Here is a 19937-nt window from a genome sequence, read left to right as displayed (position 1 = left end):
CCTCAAGATCGCCAACAACAGCAGACAATTTACTCATGATGCCTGGGGTCAAAAGACTGCTGAATGACAGGTCGGCGAGTGACGGTGAACTGGCCTCCTCCCCAGACCCTGCTGGGCGGCTGCTGCGAACAGGGGTGGTGGTGGTGGTGGTGAGGGTGGAGGCCTCAGATGCAGAGCTGATGGCGGGCTGCTCATCCTCCGTCATGAGTTGCACCACAGTGTCTGCATGCTTTTCCTCAATGGGACGTTTCCGACCCGGCTGGAGGAAAATCGGAGCAGGTGCTACACGCTGCTGCTGCTGTGTCTCTGCAGCGTGAGTTGCAGATGCTCCTGCTGGGCGGCGCCCAAGGCGTCCACGGCCAGTGGCTATGGGAGGAATGTTAGCCACTGACGCTGCTGCGGAACTGTGCATGGTGGCGCGCCCGCGCCCGCGGCTTGCCACAATGCTGCTCCCTCTCCTCCTGATTCCCTTGCTGCCCTTCCCCTTGCCCAAACCGCGCTGGCTGCCACTTCCAGACATCTTCGATGTTTTGGGCGTATAGACAAAAGTTTTTTAAAAGGGCGGGTGAAAAGTGGGGTACTTTAATGGAGTGGGTTGGTGGGTGAGGTGACTGAGTGAGTGTCCCTAGTACAGTAAGTAAGTAGTAACAGTCAGGAAGTACAACTAGCAGTTACAATAATCAGTAGTAATCACAAGTAAATTTAGTGTGTGTACACTACAGACAGTGAGTGCACGCACGCGCAAACACGCGCAGGAGCTAGCCTATGAACAGTGACTGAGTGAGTGTCCCTAGTACAGTAAGTAAGTAAGTAGTAACAGTCAGTAAGTACAACTAACTAATTACAATAATCAATCAGTTATCAGAAGGAAATAGAGTGTGTGTAGTGTGTACACAGACAGTGAGTGCACACACGCAGGAGCTAGTAGCCTATGAACAGTGACTGAGTGTCCTAGACTCCTAGTACAGTAAGTAGTAACAGTAAGTACAACTAACTAATTACAATAATCAATCAGTTATCAGAAGGAAATAGAGTGTGTGTAGTGTGTACACAGACAGTGAGTGCACACACGCAGGAGCTAGTAGCCTATGAACAGTGACTGAGTGTCCTAGACTCCTAGTACAGTAAGTAGTAACAGTAAGTACAACTAACTAATTACAATAATCAATCAGTTATCAGAAGGAAATAGAGTGTGTGTAGTGTGTACACAGACAGTGAGTGCACACACGCAGGAGCTAGTAGCCTATGAACAGTGACTGAGTGTCCTAGACTCCTAGTACAGTAAGTAGTAACAGTGAGTACAACTAACTAATTACAATATTCAATTACAATAATCAATCAGTTATCAGAACTTGGAAATAGAGTGTGTGTAGTGTGTACACAGACAGTGAGTGCACACACGCAGGAGCAGCTAGTAGCCTATGAACAGTGACAGTGAGTGTCCTAGTACAGTTACAGTATATAACTACAATACTAATACAATCAGTAGTAAAGGACAGCAGAAATACTGGTATAGAATAGAGAGAAATAAACAGAGGACAGGAGGACAGCTGCCCACACAGGCAGGCCCTGAGGCCTAAAGCTGTAAGCCTGCAGCAGCTGGCCTGTCTCTATGTAACACAAAAGCTACTAACTAAAATACAATGTCTAACTAACTAACAACAATATAGGTGTGTATAGGAGGTGTATGTGAGCAAAAACGCTAGGTAAATGACCACAATAAAGCTCTTGCTAAGCCAAAGCACAAAGGAGCAACTCTCTCTCTATGCAAGTCTCAGGCAAGCACGGAGAAACGGAACATGGCGGCCGCTATTTATAGGGTAGGGGCTGGCCCGGGTCCCCCTCTGTGATTGGCTGCCGTCAGAGGGCCTGGGAGCCCTCTGATTGGCTCTAAGGACATCAATCTGGGCTATGACGCTATTCGAGCTCGGTACCGAGCTCGAATAGCGCCGTTTGCTCGAATAGCTCGAATAGTGAATGGGCTATTCGAGTGTACGCGAATAGCCTATTCGAATAGCTACAGCTATTCGGAGCTCGAATACCGAGCTCGAATAGCTGGAAAAGAGCTCGAATATTCGAGCTACTCGAATATTCGAGCTCTGCTGAGCACCACTGCTGATCTGCATGCTTGTACACGGTCTATGGCTAAAAGATTTAAAGGCAGAAGATCAGCAGGACAGCCAGGCAACTGGAATTGTTTAAAAGGAAACAAATATGGCAGCCTACATATTCCTCTTATTGCAGGTGTCCTTGAAATCTAATACCATCTTATTATTACTATTATTGCTGTTATTATTATTATTGATTTATATAAAGACGCTAGGGGAGGGGCTCCGCTCTTGTTAACTAACAATCTGGAGGAAAAAGGTGGAAACAGTAGATTAGGTGACAAAATTGGAGCAGGGTGAGCAGAAGGTTCTTGAAGGGCTGGTTCACAAATTGCAATCGCTCAGCAATAAATTTTGTGATTTTGCCACGACTTGCAATTCCCATTCAAGAGAATGAGAATCTCATTGAGATCACCGCCAAAATGCTGCATGCAGCATATTTGCAATTTATGCAAACGCTGCAGTGAGAATGATCCCTTAGGGATACATTAGTCACAGCATTTTGCTTATCACTGGTAATTAGCAAAGCACTGAAAATCTCCCCAGAAGTGCCCCAGTGTGAACCAGCTCTAACAGCTGGAGCAGACATGCATTTGTTTCTGGAAAGGGATTATGACAGATTACCTGCTTGTTTGAATACGTGTGTTTTTAACAGCAAACTTGAAAGTTTTAAGATTCTCTTACTTATCCCTGAGACCTCATTCACAGTGGGACGGTGCGGAGCTGCGTTATAAACTCTTATAACGCAGCTTACCGCACTGTAATACTAAACCTATCTGACGTTCACAGTGTGACGTTAGCGGCGCATTGTAATGTGTAGCATTGTGGTAAAGAACTGCTCGCAGTGCGTTACTGCAACAATAATGCAGCGTTAATGCGCGTTTCCACCTTTTGTGTTGCATTGTTAATGCTGCTTTGTGACATTAACACTGCATTACAACGCAACTTCACACTATGAATGAGGCATCAAACTACACTGCTGCATGCATTTTATACCACAATGCTGCACTGTCCTTTGCACAGTCATCAAGTCTTTTCTGAGGTGTGGAAGGGTTCAGAGAAAGTGGTAGTTGGGCCGTTTGACACCCACTAGGCCCTAGGCACCTGTCTAGGTTGCCTTGTGGATGATCCTGCTCTCATCCAATGGGATAGTCACTGCAAAGGATGTGCTATGGGTTACTGTAAAAAAAATTCCAGAGACCTCTTTACTGACTGCAACTGTAGTATTGCACTTCTTTCCCCCACACAGAGCTTTTTCAGCTGCTAATTTCATTGGCATGCAGTTAGGTATCAGAGAAAACCTGATTCCACTACAGTTTTCTTTAAGTAAGAGATGTAAGACAAGGAGATCCTTTTAAAACTAAAGCATGCATTTTAATTAAACTTTACAACTGAATAATTGGAACAAAAACTACCATTGAATAATAGAAACTACAACTGCAATAAATATATTTCAATATATTCACAGCTTCTTAATCTTTGTTTGATCTTTCTGCACAAATGAAGGACCAAGAAACTAGCTACACCATTATCAAATCTAAAGAAACGGAAATCACGGCGGAGGGGCTGAAGCCAGCGTCGTCCTACATATTCCAGATCCGAGCACGCACAGCCGCAGGGTACGGTGCCTACAGTCGCAGATTTGAGTTTGAAACCAGCCCAGTGTGTAAGTCATTTTAATTACTGTCAGCTCTTGTCCATGTAATAGTTAGCAAAGAGAGTCAGCAGATCAATACCATAACAGGGAACTGTCATTCTTACATGGCTGTAGATTTCCTCTCCTGCCTGATGCATTAAGTGAAGAGGCCTTATTCATGTCACTCAGCTGGATAAGTTAACACATTGGTACTAGCATTCTCATCTGATTTAGCCCAAACAGTGGGTCAATTTCAAACCACGCTGAAAGCTAAGAGATTAGAAAAGCAGAGCTTATTTATCACCTTGATTTTTTTTCTTTTTTCTTCTAATCGACACTAGTGTTGGGCGAACATCTAGATGTTCGGGTTCGGACCGAACAGGCCGAACATGGCCGCGATGTTCGGGTGTTCGACCCGAACTCCGAACATAATGGAAGTCAATGGGGACCCGAACTTTTGTGGTTTGTAAAGCCTCCTTACATGCTACATACCCCAAATTTACAGGGTATGTGCACCTTGGGAGTGGGTACAAGAGGAAAAAAAAATTAGCAAAAAGAGCTTATAGTTTTTGAGAAAATCGATTTTAAAGTTTCAAAGGGAAAACTGTCTTTTAAATGCGGGAAATGTCTGTTTTCTTTGCACAGGTAACATGTTTTTTGTCGGCATGCAGTCATAAATGTAATACATATAAGAGGTTCCAGGAAAAGGGACCGGTAACGCTAACCCAGCAGCAGCACACGTGATGGAACAGGAGGAGGGTGGCGCAGGAGGAGAAGAAGGCCACGCTTTGTGAGACACAACAACCCCGGCCTTGCATGAGGGCAAGAAGCGTGCGGATAGCATGCTTTGTACCGCCATGCAGTCATAAATGTAATAAAGATAAGTGGTTCAATAAACAGGGACCACGCGGCAACGCTAACCCAGCAGCAGCAGACGTGATGGAACAGGAGCAGGCGCAGGAGGAGAAGGCCACGCTTTGTGAGACACAACAACCCAGGCCTTGCATGAGGGCAAGAAGCGTGCGGATAGCATGCTTTGTACCGCCATGCAGTCATAAATGTAATAAAGATAAGTGGTTCAATAAACAGGGACCACGCGGCAACGCTAACCCAGCAGCAGCAGACGTGATGGAACAGGAGCAGGCGCAGGAGGAGAAGGCCACGCTTTGTGAGACACAACAACCCAGGCCTTGCATGTGGACAAAAAGCGTGCGGATATAGCAGCAATGCTTTTTGCCGCCATGCAGTCATAAATGTAATACAGATGAGAGGTTCAATAAACAGGGCCCGGAAACGCAACACCATCCCAGATGTTCATTGGTCATGTTACTTGGTTGGGGTCCTGGAGTGTTGCGTAGTCATTTCCAATCCAGGATTGATTCATTTTAATTTGAGTCAGACGGTCTGCATTTTCTGTAGAGAGGCGGATACGCCGATCTGTGACGATGCCTCCGGCAGCACTGAAACAGCGTTCCGACATAACGCTGGCTGCCGGGCAAGCCAGCACCTCTATTGCGTACATTGCCAGTTCGTGCCAGGTGTCTAGCTTCGATACCCAATAGTTGAAGGGTGCAGATGGATGGTTCGACACAGCTACGCCATCTGACATGTAGTCCTTGACCATCTTCTCCAGGCGATCGGTGTTGGAGGTGGATCTGCACGCTTGCTGTTCAGTGGGCTGCGGCTGCATGGGTGTCAGAAAATTTTCCCACTCCAAGGACACTGCCGATACCATTCCCTTTTGGGTACTAGCTGCGGCTTGCGTTGTTTGCTGCCCTCCTGGTCGTCCTGGGTTTGCGGAAGTCAGTCTGTCTGCGTACAACTGGCTAGAGGAGGGGGAGGATGTCAATCTCCTCTCTAAAGTCTCCACAAGGGCCTGCTGGTATTCTTCCATTTTGACCTGTCTGACTCTTTCTTCAAGCAGTTTTGGAACATTGTGTTTGTACCGTGGATCCAGAAGGGTATAAACCCAGTAATTGGTGTTGTCCAGAATGCGCACAATGCGTGGGTCACGTTCAATGCAGTCTAGCATGAATTGAGCCATGTGTGCCAGAGTCCTACCAGAATCCTCATCATCCTCTTGTGAGCGTTGTGATAGTTGTTGTGATGCATCATAGTCGTCACCTTCCTCCTGGTCTGCTTCTGCTGACCATTCGCGTTGAATTGTGGAAGTCCAACGTGCACCGCTCTGGCCCTCGTCAGTGGTGGCATGAAATTCCTGCTCCAACTCCAGCTGTTCCTCCTCCTCTTCTTCGTCATAGCTGCTGGGGCCAGCGTTCCCTGAGGCGGATGGCCTGATGTTGGTACCATCACGCTGATCGTTTTCTCCTTCAGATTCCCCCAGTTGCATCATGACAGCTGTTTCCTTGATTTTTAACATCGACCTCTTCAGTAAACACAGCAGTGGTATGGTAATGCTGACTGAAGAGTTGTCACTGCTCACAAGCAACGTGGATTGCTAAAAATTTTGGAGGACTTGGCAGAGGTCCAACATGTTGGCCCAATCGGATCCACAGAAGCTTGGCAGCTGGCCGGATGCGCCTCGGTACTGCGCCGTCATGTACTGGACCACTGCACTCTTCTGCTCGCAAAAGCGGGCTAGCATGTGCAGCGTAGAATTCCAGCGCGTAGGGACATCACACAGCAAGCGATGGTGGGGGAGATTGAAGCGCTCCTGCATCTTGGCGAGTGCCCCCGAAGCAGTACTGGAATTTCTACAATGTTTGGACACTCGACGCACCTTCAACAGCAGATCGGGCACGCCTGGGTATGTCCTCAGGAACCGCTGAACTACTAGGTTCATCACGTGCGCCAGGCAAGGGATGTGTGTCAGCTTAGCCAACCTTAAAGCGCGAATGAGATTACTCCCATTATCACACACAACCATGCCCGGTTTCAGGTCCAGCGGTGCCAGCCACAAATCCGTCTGTTCCTTTATTCCCCTCCAAATTTCCTCCCCTGTGTGCTGCTTATCCCCAAGGCAGATTAGCTTCAGCAACGCTTGCTGACGCATGCCAACAGCTGTGCTGCACTGCTTCCACGATCCTACTGCTGCTGGGTTAGCGTTTCCGGATGAGGTACAGCTTTGAGATGCGTTGGAGGAGAAGGAGTCAGAGAGGTAGGTGCTGCTGTTATCCCTTTGGAGGGACGGCGGTGCAGCTGTTTGTGGCGTGGGCAACACCCGTGCCGTAGCAGGTGAGGAATCGCTGCCAGGCTCCACAAGGTTCACCCAGTGCGCGGTAAGGGAGATGTATCGACCCTGGCCGAACGCACTCGTCCAGGTGTCAGTGGTGAGGTGAACCTTGCAGGCAACGGCATTCTTCAAGCTTCGGGTTATTTTGCTGACCACGTGCTCATGCAACTCAGGCACTGCAGAGCGTGCAAAGTGGTAGCGGCTGGGAACCACGTAACGTGGGATGGCCACTGACATCATGCCCTTGAAGCTGTTTGTCTCCACCAATCGATATGGCAGCATTTCGCAGGCCAGAAGCTTGGCTATGCTGGCTGTTACTGCCACGGCCCGGGGGTCATTTGCTGGCAATTTCCTCTTGCGCTCAAACATCTCCGACACAGACAACTGAACCGTAGCGCTGCACACGGAAGGGCTGTTGGTTGTTGTGTTTGATGAACACTGGGAGACCTCAAGAGCACTACTCCGGAAAGTGACAGTGTCAGCGTCGTCTGATGTTTGTGAATGTTGTGAACCACGCAATGGCTGGGCTACTGCTGCTGCTGAGGCGGGTCTGGTGAACCCAAGGGAGGCAGTGTTGTTTCTGGTACCCTGTCCTGACGCGTTTGCCCAAAGAGTGGGATGTTTGGATAGCATGTGACGGCTCATGCTGGTGGTGGAGAGGTTGTTAATATTTTTCCCCCTGCTCAGGCGGGTCTTGCACACCTTGCAAATCGCCATGGTAACATCCTCAGTGCAGTCTTCAAAGAAAGCCCAGACTTTGGAGCACCTGCCTCCTTGCTGGCGATTTCTGTTTGCTCCTCTTTTGCCTCTCACTTGCACTTCCACGCTTGTGGTGCCTGAAATTGCGCGCCGCCTACCTTGTGGCACAAGGCGAACTCGTGCAGCAGTGTGTTCTTCAACAGACTCATCTGTGCTGCTGCTACGACGGCGATGTTCTCGTTCACAAACAAAATCTGGGTCTCTGTCCACATTGTCCATACCCTCCTCTTCCATCTCCTCAAACTCGTCATATGTCATTGTGGGCCACCGCCGTGGAGTAGAGCTCCCCACAACAACCTCTGCGCAGCACACTCCAACGTCGTCTTCCAGATCTTGTCGGCCGACCTCCTGCAATTGCAACCCCTCCTGCCCAAATTGCTCTGGGATTTGGGTTTCCGAGTCCTCTTCGGACTCGCCTTGTATTTCAGTGCGCGGTGCATTTCCCACAGTTAACGGTTGTGAATCCAGGCACAACATTTCTGGCTGTTCCTCCATTGACCTTTGAAAGGTGGAAGTTTGTTGGGCTGGGAATAGCTCCTGCGAATACCCCATTGTGTCCTGAGGTAATTCATCGGACTGGTTATCTGGCAGTTGTGTGCGTGGTGTCGCTGCCGGTTGTGTCAGCTTTGTGCCCACTGGCTCCTTGTAACTGGCTGAGGACTCGGACCTCGTGCGTGATGTGCTGGTGCTGCTTAACCCACTGCTGGACGCTTGAGAGGTCATCCAAGTAATTATCTGGTCCTGTTCTTTTGGATTTGTGAGGGTTGTTGTCCTGGACAACATGGGCGGTATTGAGTGGGTTTTCTTGGGTGCTCCCCTGTGGCCTGTACGTGAACCGTCAGGGGAAACACCTCTTCCCTTGCCCCTCCCTCTTTCACCGGATTTCTTCCTCATTTCACTTATCCTTACAGTACACGCTGACTGGCAGCAGTACAGTGGCAGTACAGAAATGCTATACAGTACCACTATTCCCAGCAGCGACACAGAGCACAATGCTATACAGTGACGGGTGAGCGGTGTACCACTATTCCCAGCAGCGACACAGAGCACAATGCTATACAGTGACGGGTGAGCGGTGTACCACTATTCCCAGCAGCGACACAGAGCACAATGCTATACAGTGACGGGTGAGCGGTGTACCACTATTCCCAGCAGCGACACAGAGCACAATGCTATACAGTGGCGAACGAGCGGTGTACCACTATTCCCAGCAGACACAGAACAGTACACAGAATGCTATATAGTGTGGCTGAACGAGCGGTGTACCACTATTCCCAGCAGACACAGAACAGTACACAGAATGCTATATAGTGTGGCTGAACGAGCGGTGTACTACTGTTCCCAGCAGACACAGAACAGTACACAGAATGCTATATAGTGTGGCTGAACGAGCGGTGTACTACTGTTCCCAGCAGACACAGAACAGTACACAGAATGCTATATAGTGTGGCTGAACGAGCGGTGTACCACTGTTCCCAGCAGACACAGAACAGTACACAGAATGCTATATAGTGTGGCTGAACGAGCGGTGTACCACTATTCCCAGCAGACACAGAACAGTACACAGAATGCTATATAGTGTGGCTGAACGAGCGGTGTACCACTATTCCCAGCAGACACAGAACAGTACACAGAATGCTATATAGTGTGGCTGAACGAGCGGTGTACTACTGTTCCCAGCAGACACAGAACAGTACACAGAATGCTATATAGTGTGGCTGAACGAGCGGTGTACTACTGTTCCCAGCAGACACAGAACAGTACACAGAATGCTATATAGTGTGGCTGAACGAGCGGTGTACTACTGTTCCCAGCAGACACAGAACAGTACACAGAATGCTATATAGTGTGGCTGAACGAGCGGTGTACTACTGTTCCCAGCAGACACAGAACAGTACACAGAATGCTATATAGTGTGGCTGAACGAGCGGTGTACTACTGTTCCCAGCAGACACAGAACAGTACACAGAATGCTATATAGTGTGGCTGAACGAGCGGTGTACTACTGTTCCCAGCAGACACAGAACAGTACACAGAATGCTATATAGTGTGGCTGAACGAGCGGTGTACCACTGTTCCCAGCAGACACAGAACAGTACACAGAATGCTATATAGTGTGGCTGAACGAGCGGTGTACTACTGTTCCCAGCAGACACAGAACAGTACACAGAATGCTATATAGTGTGGCTGAACGAGCGGTGTACTACTGTTCCCAGCAGACACAGAACAGTACACAGAATGCTATATAGTGTGGCTGAACGAGCGGTGTACTACTGTTCCCAGCAGACACAGAACAGTACACAGAATGCTATATAGTGTGGCTGAACGAGCGGTGTACCACTGTTCCCAGCAGACACAGAACAGTACACAGAATGCTATATAGTGTGGCTGAACGAGCGGTGTACTACTGTTCCCAGCAGACACAGAACAGTACACAGAATGCTATATAGTGTGGCTGAACGAGCGGTGTACTACTGTTCCCAGCAGACACAGAACAGTACACAGAATGCTATATAGTGTGGCTGAACGAGCGGTGTACTACTGTTCCCAGCAGACACAGAACAGTACACAGAATGCTATATAGTGTGGCTGAACGAGCGGTGTACCACTGTTCCCAGCAGACACAGAACAGTACACAGAATGCTATATAGTGTGGCTGAACGAGCGGTGTATTACTGTTCCCAGCAGTGACACACAATGACTGGGGGGGACCCTGGCTAGCGTGGCTGGAGCGCGAACTACCCTGCCTGCCTACCCAAAGCTAAACCCACAGACAAATGGCGGAGATATGACGTGGTTCGGGTATTTATTTACCCGAACCACGTGACAGTTCGGCCAATCAGAGCGCGTTCGGGTCCGAACCACGTGACCCGTTCGGCCAATCACAGCGCTAGCCGAACGTTCGGGGAACGTTCGGCCATGCGCTCTTAGTTCGGCCATATGGCCGAACGGTTTGGCCGAGCACCGTCAGGTGTTCGGCCGAACTCGAACATCACCCGAACAGGGTGATGTTCTGCAGAACCCGAACAGTGGCGAACACTGTTCGCCCAACACTAATCGACACTAATGGACAGCACCATTGTATCTGTAACTGATTTACAAACGGCCTTACATTTTAAAATAATGACAATGAGCATTTATTTTTTTATTTTTATTATTCTTATTATTTACCTCCATCTCACTCCATGGTACTCCAGGAACTGAAATTGGAACATGAGTTTGTAGCAAGAACATATATGTGGTCCAAATATACCCATACATAAATAATCAATGCCCATTGATAGGATAGAATGATGTAAATAGTAATGGTATGGACAGGGGAGGTCCTGCCACAATAACTATTACAGATTGGGAGTTGAGTATATACCCACACAGAGACTTTTTTTTTCTCTTGTATAATAAATCTAGGCTGTCCTGAATATATTAAAAATAATAAAATTAAGTTCTTGTTCTGTGTGACTGCAGTAGCATAAACTTTGATTCACTAATAGGGATGAGCTGGCAAATTGCCACATATTGTGCTTTAAATTTCACTTTCCACATTTTTGAGATTTTGCTGGCAGATTTCAGGGTAAAATTGCATTGAAGTCAAAGACGCCAACTTTATCGGCTAATAGAAAACCCCCCATACATGCTATAATCACCAAATGTGCTAGGTATATTAAGGAAAATAGTTGGATGGGGGGGAGGGAAGCAGGTCATTTTGGTGCATGCTCTAACCCGCGCTGCTCCTGGGGCGCCACCATAGGCATAATGTTATGTCTATGGCCACACAGCAGTGTAATTTGGGTGCCGTCGTCAATCTCCGGACCCCAAATTACTTCTCCCTCTGAGTTGCTATGACTCGGATGGAAAATAGTAATTAACGCCGCCATCATTCAACTCACCCTGTACAAAAGGTTTGACTGCAATTTTGCCAATTTTGCCACCTGATGTGCCAGCATAAAATTAAAAAAAGAAAATCCAGTTAAGGTGTACTTGATTAGTAAGTTAAACCGATTACATTAAAGTGGATCCGAGATTAACTTTTACTCATTGCATAATTGTGTTCCTTACATATAGATTATAGGGCATTCCTCAAGCCAAATACTTTTTTCTTTTTGTTTTAATACTCTAATTCCCTATAAACTAAACAAGCCTCACCCACAGCTTCTCCAAAACGCCAAGGCACTCAGTCCCATGTAGCAAGGGCTTATGGGAGCTCGGTCTGGGAAGGAGGAGGAGGAGGCTACTAGCCAGTGATTTTAGAGGCAGAGGGGAGGAGGAGAAGGGAGTGAGCTGAGGGCTGGAGATGCAGATTTGCTGTGTAAACTATCTAAACTTTAGATAAGATATGTAGACAAGTTACTTGTTATAGTTCGTTTTTCATCTCGGATCCACTTTAACCCCTTCACCACTGAGGGGTTTTACCCCCTAAACACTAGAGCAATTTTCACCTTTCAGCGCTCCTTCCATTCATTCGTCTATAACTTTATCATTACTTATCGCAATGAAATGCACTATATCTTGTTTTTTCCGCCACCAATTAGGCTTTCTTTAGGTGGGACATTATGTCAAGAATTATTTTTTTCTAAATGTGTTTTAATGGGAAAATAGGAAAAATGTGGGGAAAAAAATAATTATTTTTCAGTTTTCGGCCATTATAGTTTTTAAATAATGCATGCTACTGTAATTAAAACCCATGAAATTTATTTGCCCTTTTGTCCCGGTTATAAAACCATTTAAATTATGTCCCTATCACAATGTTTGGCACCAATATTTTATTTGGAAATAAAGGTGCATTTTTTTCAGTTTTGCGTCCATCCCTAATTACAAGCCCATAGTTTATAAAGTAACAGTGTTATACCCTCTTGACATAAATATTTAAAAAGTTCAGTCCCTAAGGTAACTATTTATGTATTTTTTTTAATTGTAAAGTTTTGAATTTTTTTTTAATTACAAAAAAAAAAAATGGGGAGTGTGGGAGGTAATGAGTTAATTTTTTGTGTAAAAATCATTTATTTGTATGTGAAAAATTGTGTAGGGTGTAGTTTACTATTTGGCCATAAGATGGCCACAGTAACTTTTTGTTTTAATGCGACCTCCAAGCTTCCTTCCGGAAGCTTGGAGGAAGTAGGCTGGACACGTGAGTTTTTTCTCACAATGATCGCGCTGCCCATAGGAGAGCAGCGGATCATTGTGGGGCTTAGATCAACGAACGGGAATGGATTTTCCCGTTCATTGATCTCCGGGCGAGCGGGCGGCGGCGTGTTTACTAGCGGCGGGCGGCGTGTTTACGAGCGGGAGCGCGGACAGCGTCGGGAACGCGGAAAGTACGGATTTCTCCGTCCCTGGGGGTTAAAGGATGGAAAAAGGGACGGAGAAATTCGTACGGGCGGGGGTAAAGTGGTTAAATCTATATTTCACATATTTAGAATAATGTATATAACACCATAAAACTTTTACATGTGACCAATTAGAATAAATATGTTTTTCCTTAACATATGTACCAATTTTGGTCGCAATAGCTTTTCTATTCCCCACCAAAGTCGGCACGGAATTACGTGTAAATTATGTGTAAATTCATGCGTAATTATGAATGCTTACAATTACATACAAAATTAATTACGCTTTTCCCTGAAATTTCACTTTACCATTACAATGCATAAATGCAAATTACGATGCGTAATTACACATAGGCGTAATTTCTACTCATCCCTAGTGACATGGCCATCATGTGCAGAAACCATGGAGTTGTTTCACTTTTTTGTTCACCAGAAGTCATGAAAAGTTGAAAGAACATTAGAATAACTATATCTATTACAAAAACAGAGATGTTGCCATGCCCATACAATTACAGTGGCTTGCAAAAGTATTCGGCCCCCTTGAAGTTTTCCACATTTTGTCACATTACTGCCACAAACATGAATCAATTTTATTGGAATTCCATGTGAAAGACCAATAGAAAGTGATGTACACGTGAGAAGTGGAACGAAAATCATACATGATTCCAAACATTTTTTACAAATCAATAACTGCAAAGTGGGGTGTGCATAATTATTCAGCCCCCTGAGTCAATACTTTGTAGAACCACCTTTTGCTGCATTTACAGCTGCCAGTCTTTTAGGGAATGTATCTACCAGCTTTGCACATTTAGAGACTGAAATCCTTGCCCATTCTTCTTTGCAAAACAGCTCCAGCTCAGTCAGATTAGATGGACAGCGTTTGTGAACAGCAGTTTTCAGATCTTGCCACAGATTCTTGATTGGATTTAGATCTGGACTTTGACTGAGCCATTCTAACACATGGATATGCTTTGTTTTAAACCATTCCATTGTTGCCCTGGCTTTATGTTTAGGGTTGTTGTCCTGCTGGAAGGTGAACCTCCACCCCAGTCTCAAGTCTTTTGCAGAAGAAGTTTTCTTCCAAGATTGCCCTGTATTTGGCTCCATCCATCTTCCTATCAACTTTGACCAGCTTCCCTGTCCCTGCTGAAAAGAAGCAACCCCAGAGCATGATGCTGTCACCACCATATCTGACAGTCGGGATGGTGTGTTCTGAGTGATGTGCAGTGTTAGTTTTCTGCCACACATAGCATTTTGCATTTTGGCCAAAAAGTTCCATTTTGGTCTCATCCGACCAGAGCACCTTCTTCCACATGTTTGCTGTGTCCCCCACATGGTTTGTGGCAAACTGCAAACGGGACTTCTTATGCTTTTCTGTTACCAATGGCTTTCTTCTTGTCACTCTTCCATAAGAGCCAACTTTGTGCAGTGCACGACTAATAGTTGTCCTATGGACAGATTCCCCCACCTGAGCTGTAGATCTCTGCAGCTCGTCCAGAGTCACCATGGGCCTCTTGACTGCATTTCTGATTAACGCTCTCCTTGTTCGGCCTGTGAGTTTAGGTGGACGGCCTTGTCTTGGTAGGTTTACAGTTGTGCCATATTCCTTCCATTTCTGAATGATCGCTTGAACAGTGTTCCGTGGACTGTTCAAGGCTTTGGAAATCTTTTTGTAGCCTAAAGGTGGCCACACACTATACAATAAAATGATCCGATTTTACAGTAATTCGATAAAAACGATCGTATCTCACGAAAAAATCGAAAGCTTTTTTTTTTATTCAACTGAAAAATCCGATCGGATTTCCCGTTTTCTTCGATTTTAATCGATCCGGACTGCTAGATATTTTTCTTCAATCTTTCTAAAGATTGTATGGTGTGTGTTGGATTGTCAATTTATTAATATACACACCCTAGCAATTTTGTTAGAGTTTCCAATCATTTTTATTATAATTGGGGGAAAAATTGAACATAGGTGTGTGGTACATTGGTCATATTTTTGAAATGTTACAATCAGTCAGAAAAATTGATTGCAATTCTTAAATTGAATAGATATTTAAAAAAGTGTATGGTGTGTGGCCACCTTAAGCCTGCGTTAAATTTCTCAATAACTTGATCCCTGACCTGTCTTGTGTGTTCTTTGGACTTCATGGTGTTGTTGCTCCCAAGATTCTCTTAGACAACCTCTGAGGCCATCACAGAGCAGCTGTATTTGTACTGACATTAGATTACACACAGTTGCACTCTATTTAGTCATTAGCACTCATCAGGCAATGTCTATGGGCAACTGACTGCACTCAGACCAAAGGGGGCTGAAAAATTATGCACACCCCACTTTGCAGTTATTGATTTGTAAAAAATCTTTGGAATCATGAATGATTTTTGTTCCACTTCTCACGTGTACACCACTTTGTATTGGTCTTTCACGTGAAATTCCAATAAAATTGATTCATGTTTGTGGCAGTAATGTGACAAAATGTGGAAAACTTCAAGGGGGCCAAATGCTTTTGCAAGCCACTGCATATTGGCAATGCATACACATGTAGCAGCACAGCGTTTATAAGTAGCGTTGCCTGTTTAAATGAATGGGAAATTAGTAATGAAAAAGGAAAACTCTATTTTTAGATAACAGTCTTGCTAGATAGTTAAATGTGCACATCTGCCATGCTAGCAAATAAGCTCGCTGGCCATTCTTGAGCGATAAAAGGAGCAGAAGCAATAGATTGAATAAAAGAAATCCTAAATGTTACTGATTTTTTTGTTTTGCTTTGGAAATAGTGTAATTCCACCCACCTGAATCATGATCAGCTATGTGCCAGCAACTGCTATGCTTCTCACAGTCTGTTTGTGCTCTAATCATGTAAATTCAGTCACACAATAAGGATGTTGCCATAACTGAATTTTTAATTGAACAATTTTGCAGAAGTTGCAGTAACTTAAACTTGTGTAGTGGTTGTAATTAAAGCTGTAATGTCTATCTTCTGTCTATCCACCCAGCGTTTGCTGCAACCGGTGATCAGAGCCAGATTCCTTTAATAGCTGTATCGGTCACTGTGGGGGTTATTCTGCTGGCTGGAATTGTCGGTTTTCTTCTAAGCGGAAGGTAGGTGGAAATATATTGTGATTTTCTGGACTGAGACGAAACTATAGGACGTATGCCTGTTTATTTTTAGTCATGGTGATGTATAGTTGTATTATATTAGAGTGTCTAGACTTCTACAGAAAAATGCATCCCTTATCTATGATGGTCTATGGAAAAACATCATCAGCTCCTTCATCATCAAGTGAGCAGGCATCCATGTATGACATATACAAAGCTGTAATTATGAACACGCTAATTAACTTAATCCTTCTAGTTAGAGAAGATATAATGGACTATACATGCACAAATACATAATGTAATACAATTTGCTTATCATTATCATGGTATACAGACATAGCGGAGCAACAGTCTAGCTCTGAGGTGTATGCACCTTCTATAAAATAAGTTATTATTATGTCCACACAGTCAGATTTATATCGCATTGACACATTTTCCACACCAACTCACATCACACATTGTGAACCCCACTCAGGGACAATTAAATGTTCCTCTCACATTTTTTTTTTGGGGGGGGGGGGGGGGGATCCAAATCACACAGAGGAAATCCATGGTAAACCAAATCATTAATGACTGCAAAACTAGAAGCTTGAAGCAAATAATAATAATCCACATTTGTTTTACTCCATAATAGGAAAGTCTCTATATTGATTCTCACATGTAGAGTGACCTTGTCTTCCAGTTGCTTTATGACTATGTTTAGGGTACAGGGAAACAGAGTGGCTAGCTGGCCAGCTTTTTCACCTCACAGTCCTTGGGCAGTAGCATAGCTGAGGAGCTTGGGGCCCCAGTGCGAGTTCTACATGGGGCCCTAAGTATATGAAGTCCCAACATCTACCAAAGAAAATTTTAGTGTCAGAGAGGTGTAATTAAAGTTAGGACACTTAGTTAAGGATTAACTCTATGCAATACACATACAGAGGTTTTTATTGCCGGCATAGCACCAATTAACAGCTAATAAGATAGATGAAGGAGGGCCCCTAATGGGCCCCTCTGGTCCAGGGGACTCAGTGCTGACACAACCACTGCAACCCCTATTGCTACGCCACAGCCCTCGGGTCTTTCATACAAATTATACTAGGAGACTATTTATTAGGAAATTGTGTGTCTCTCCTGTGCTAATGTGGATCTCCTCTAATTCCTGTCACCACCCAGACTTACTGAAAGGTTAATAGGCTTGGACAATGTCAATTTGGGAAATTAATAAACAGGTAAATAACCAGTTCTTTGTATACTACAAGATGTGTATCTGACCAGTATAAGAAAGTAAATTAGGTAAGGAAAATTTTACAATGGGCCACCAGTGGATAAATCATGTATTCATGAATATTAAAAAATAAGAAATGTTATTCATTAAGTTAGGTACAGTAAAGTCTAAGAGAGTTGGGCTCCATACGGTTCTGTTCATATGGACAAAGGAATGGTGTCCAAGTAGTTGGGTCAGTTTGTTTTTCAATGGATCTAATGGCAAAGTCAGAGGTGTGGTCATTGTTTTGTAAAGATTTTACATTTAAAAAACATAATAAAGTGCAAAATGTATAAATTTAACACAAAATCCAGAGCAAATTCTGAATTTTGCAGATTCTGAGTTTGCATTGCAAAATCATTAAATGAAAATGTATTGAAAATATCTTTTCACACAAAATTGTACCTAGTTTAACTTTGTGAAAATATGTTCAAAATAGGTTACAAGTTCATTTCAAATTTTTGCTTTTTCACTTACAATTTTCACTTTTTTGCTTTGAATTTTTGTTTTAAATTCCATTAAGCATGTTTAGAAGACATTTTTTGTTATGTATGCAAAAAGAAAATTGGACATTTTGCAAAAACAATTTTGCATAACTTTCAAACTTTTTGCACTGAAATTCTGTGAATATTGAATTCCGGACTTTCAACTCAAAAATGCAGAAGTCAGAATTCTGCCAAATCTGTGCGTTCATCGCTAGTTGTGTGCTCTGGCATCATAGTTGAACTGAATAGAAAGCCCCTACATTCACCTGAAAAGCATCAGCTTTTCATTTCACCTGGATGTGAAAAGCATTTTCTTAAGTATTCCAGAGGACAGAAAAACAAATTTCCCGGGGATACGGTGGTTGAGAAAACAGCACAGCTGGAGGGCACTTGTGAAATGTTGCCAAAACCACAAAATGTTAAAAGTTAAATGAATGCTGTGCCAACTGCTGAGAAAAAAACACAGATGTTCATATGATGTTCATATTTCTTTACAAATGTCCATTCATCTGAATATAGCCTAAATGTATCAGCAAACATATTTGTAAGCCTGGCGTTAAATAGTAATCTACAGTGAAGAAAAGCAATAGTTTAATAATCATCTGGGAATTCACAACACTCACACCATCACTTATCCCAGAAACAGACAAGACCAAATAGAAGTGGAACAGCTGGGAACTTTTTGAATACATAACAAGGACTAATGAAGACTATAATAACTAATTATTATAATAATCAAACAAATGTTGGTAAATAATAATCCAATAAATTATTTAAATAATACAATACACAAGTCATAGAACATGAATGCTCTCCAACTGTCGTAAGTTCTACAAAAATGAAATTGAGAAAGTGTAATGGAACAGTCAAAGCTTTATTAACAGTGGTTATCAGCCCGCTGTAATGTCAGTGGAGCTATAGCGGAACACCATAGTCTGACGATATTTCATTAAATATAAGTAAGGCTCCTATATTATGGTCAGGCATATAAACACACAGAGAATAAATGACTGGAATTAATTATGTATTAGAAAGAGAATTTCTAATATGAGAGATCATACCATGAAATGGATTTTCCAAGAATTTTTCATCTAAAACACCAATTTTGATGCTGCAGCAAATCTAGCAATCCAAGGCTATACAATAAGAATACAAATCTATGGCTTGGAGAAGTTGATGGTGGAGAATTTGACATCTTTAAATGCATCAAAAGGAAACATTAACTAGGGATGGGACAAATCCACAATTTCTTAGAATCCGAATCCGGATCAGAATCTAAAAAGGTTCTCGAATATCTCAAACCTTTTCGAATCCTGAATCTAACGAATCCTGCACATAAGAATTTTGCAATCCATGGTATAGTTGCCCGCAGTATAGGTACCCAGGCATAGGTAGCGAGGTAAAGGTGCCTTCAGTATAGCTAGCTAGGTATGGGTGCCTTGAAAATTGGTAGCTTTCAGTATAGGTAGCAAGGTATAGGGGCCTGCAGTATAGGTAGCAAGGTATATGGGCCTTCAGTATAGGTAGCAGGGTATATGGGCCTTCAGTATAGGTAGCAAGGTATATGGGCCTTCAGTATAGGTAGCAGGGTATATGGGCCTTTAGTATAGGTAGCAGGGTATATGGGCCTTCAGTATAGGTAGCAGGGTATATGGGCCTTCAGTATAGGTAGCAGGGTATATGGGCCTTCAGTATAGGTAGCAGGGTATAGAGGCCTTCAGTATCGGTAGCAAGGTACATGTGCCTTCAGTATCAGTAGCAAGGTACATGTGCCTTCAGTATCGGTAGCAAGGTATAGGGGCCTTCAGTATAGGTAGCACAGTACATGTGCTTTCAGTATTGGTAGGTAACTAGGTATAGGGGCCTTCAGTATAGGTAGCAGGGTATATGTGCCTTCAGTATAGGTAGGTAGCTAGGTATAGGGGCCTTCAGTATAGGTAGTAAGTTACATGTGCCTTCAGTATAGGTAGGTAGGTAGGTAAAGGGACCTTCAGTATAGGTAGCAGGGTATAGGGCCTTAAGTATAGGTAGGTGATAGGTAGGTAGGTATAGGGGCCTTTAGGTAGGTAGGTAGGTAAAGGGACCTTCA

General features: G+C 44.1%; 1 protein-coding gene across 8 annotated transcripts in view; it reads left to right on the top strand.

The window, feature by feature from the left end:
• Positions 1-19937, top strand: part of EPHA5 (EPH receptor A5) — a 479253-nt gene that overhangs the window by 374733 nt on the left and 84583 nt on the right. For all 8 annotated transcript variants that reach the window (XM_068233605.1, XM_068233607.1, XM_068233606.1 and 5 more), the window contains 2 exons: positions 3615-3774; positions 16015-16120. In XM_068233605.1, coding sequence (XP_068089706.1) covers positions 3615-3774; positions 16015-16120 — 266 coding nt within the window. The remainder of the gene's footprint in view (positions 1-3614; positions 3775-16014; positions 16121-19937) is intronic.

Source organism: Hyperolius riggenbachi, chromosome 1, assembly GCF_040937935.1.
Source record: "Hyperolius riggenbachi isolate aHypRig1 chromosome 1, aHypRig1.pri, whole genome shotgun sequence".
NCBI lineage: Eukaryota > Metazoa > Chordata > Amphibia > Anura > Hyperoliidae > Hyperolius > Hyperolius riggenbachi.
The sequence above is the reverse complement of the archived record's forward strand: the minus strand, read 5'-3'. Positions and strand labels throughout refer to the sequence as shown.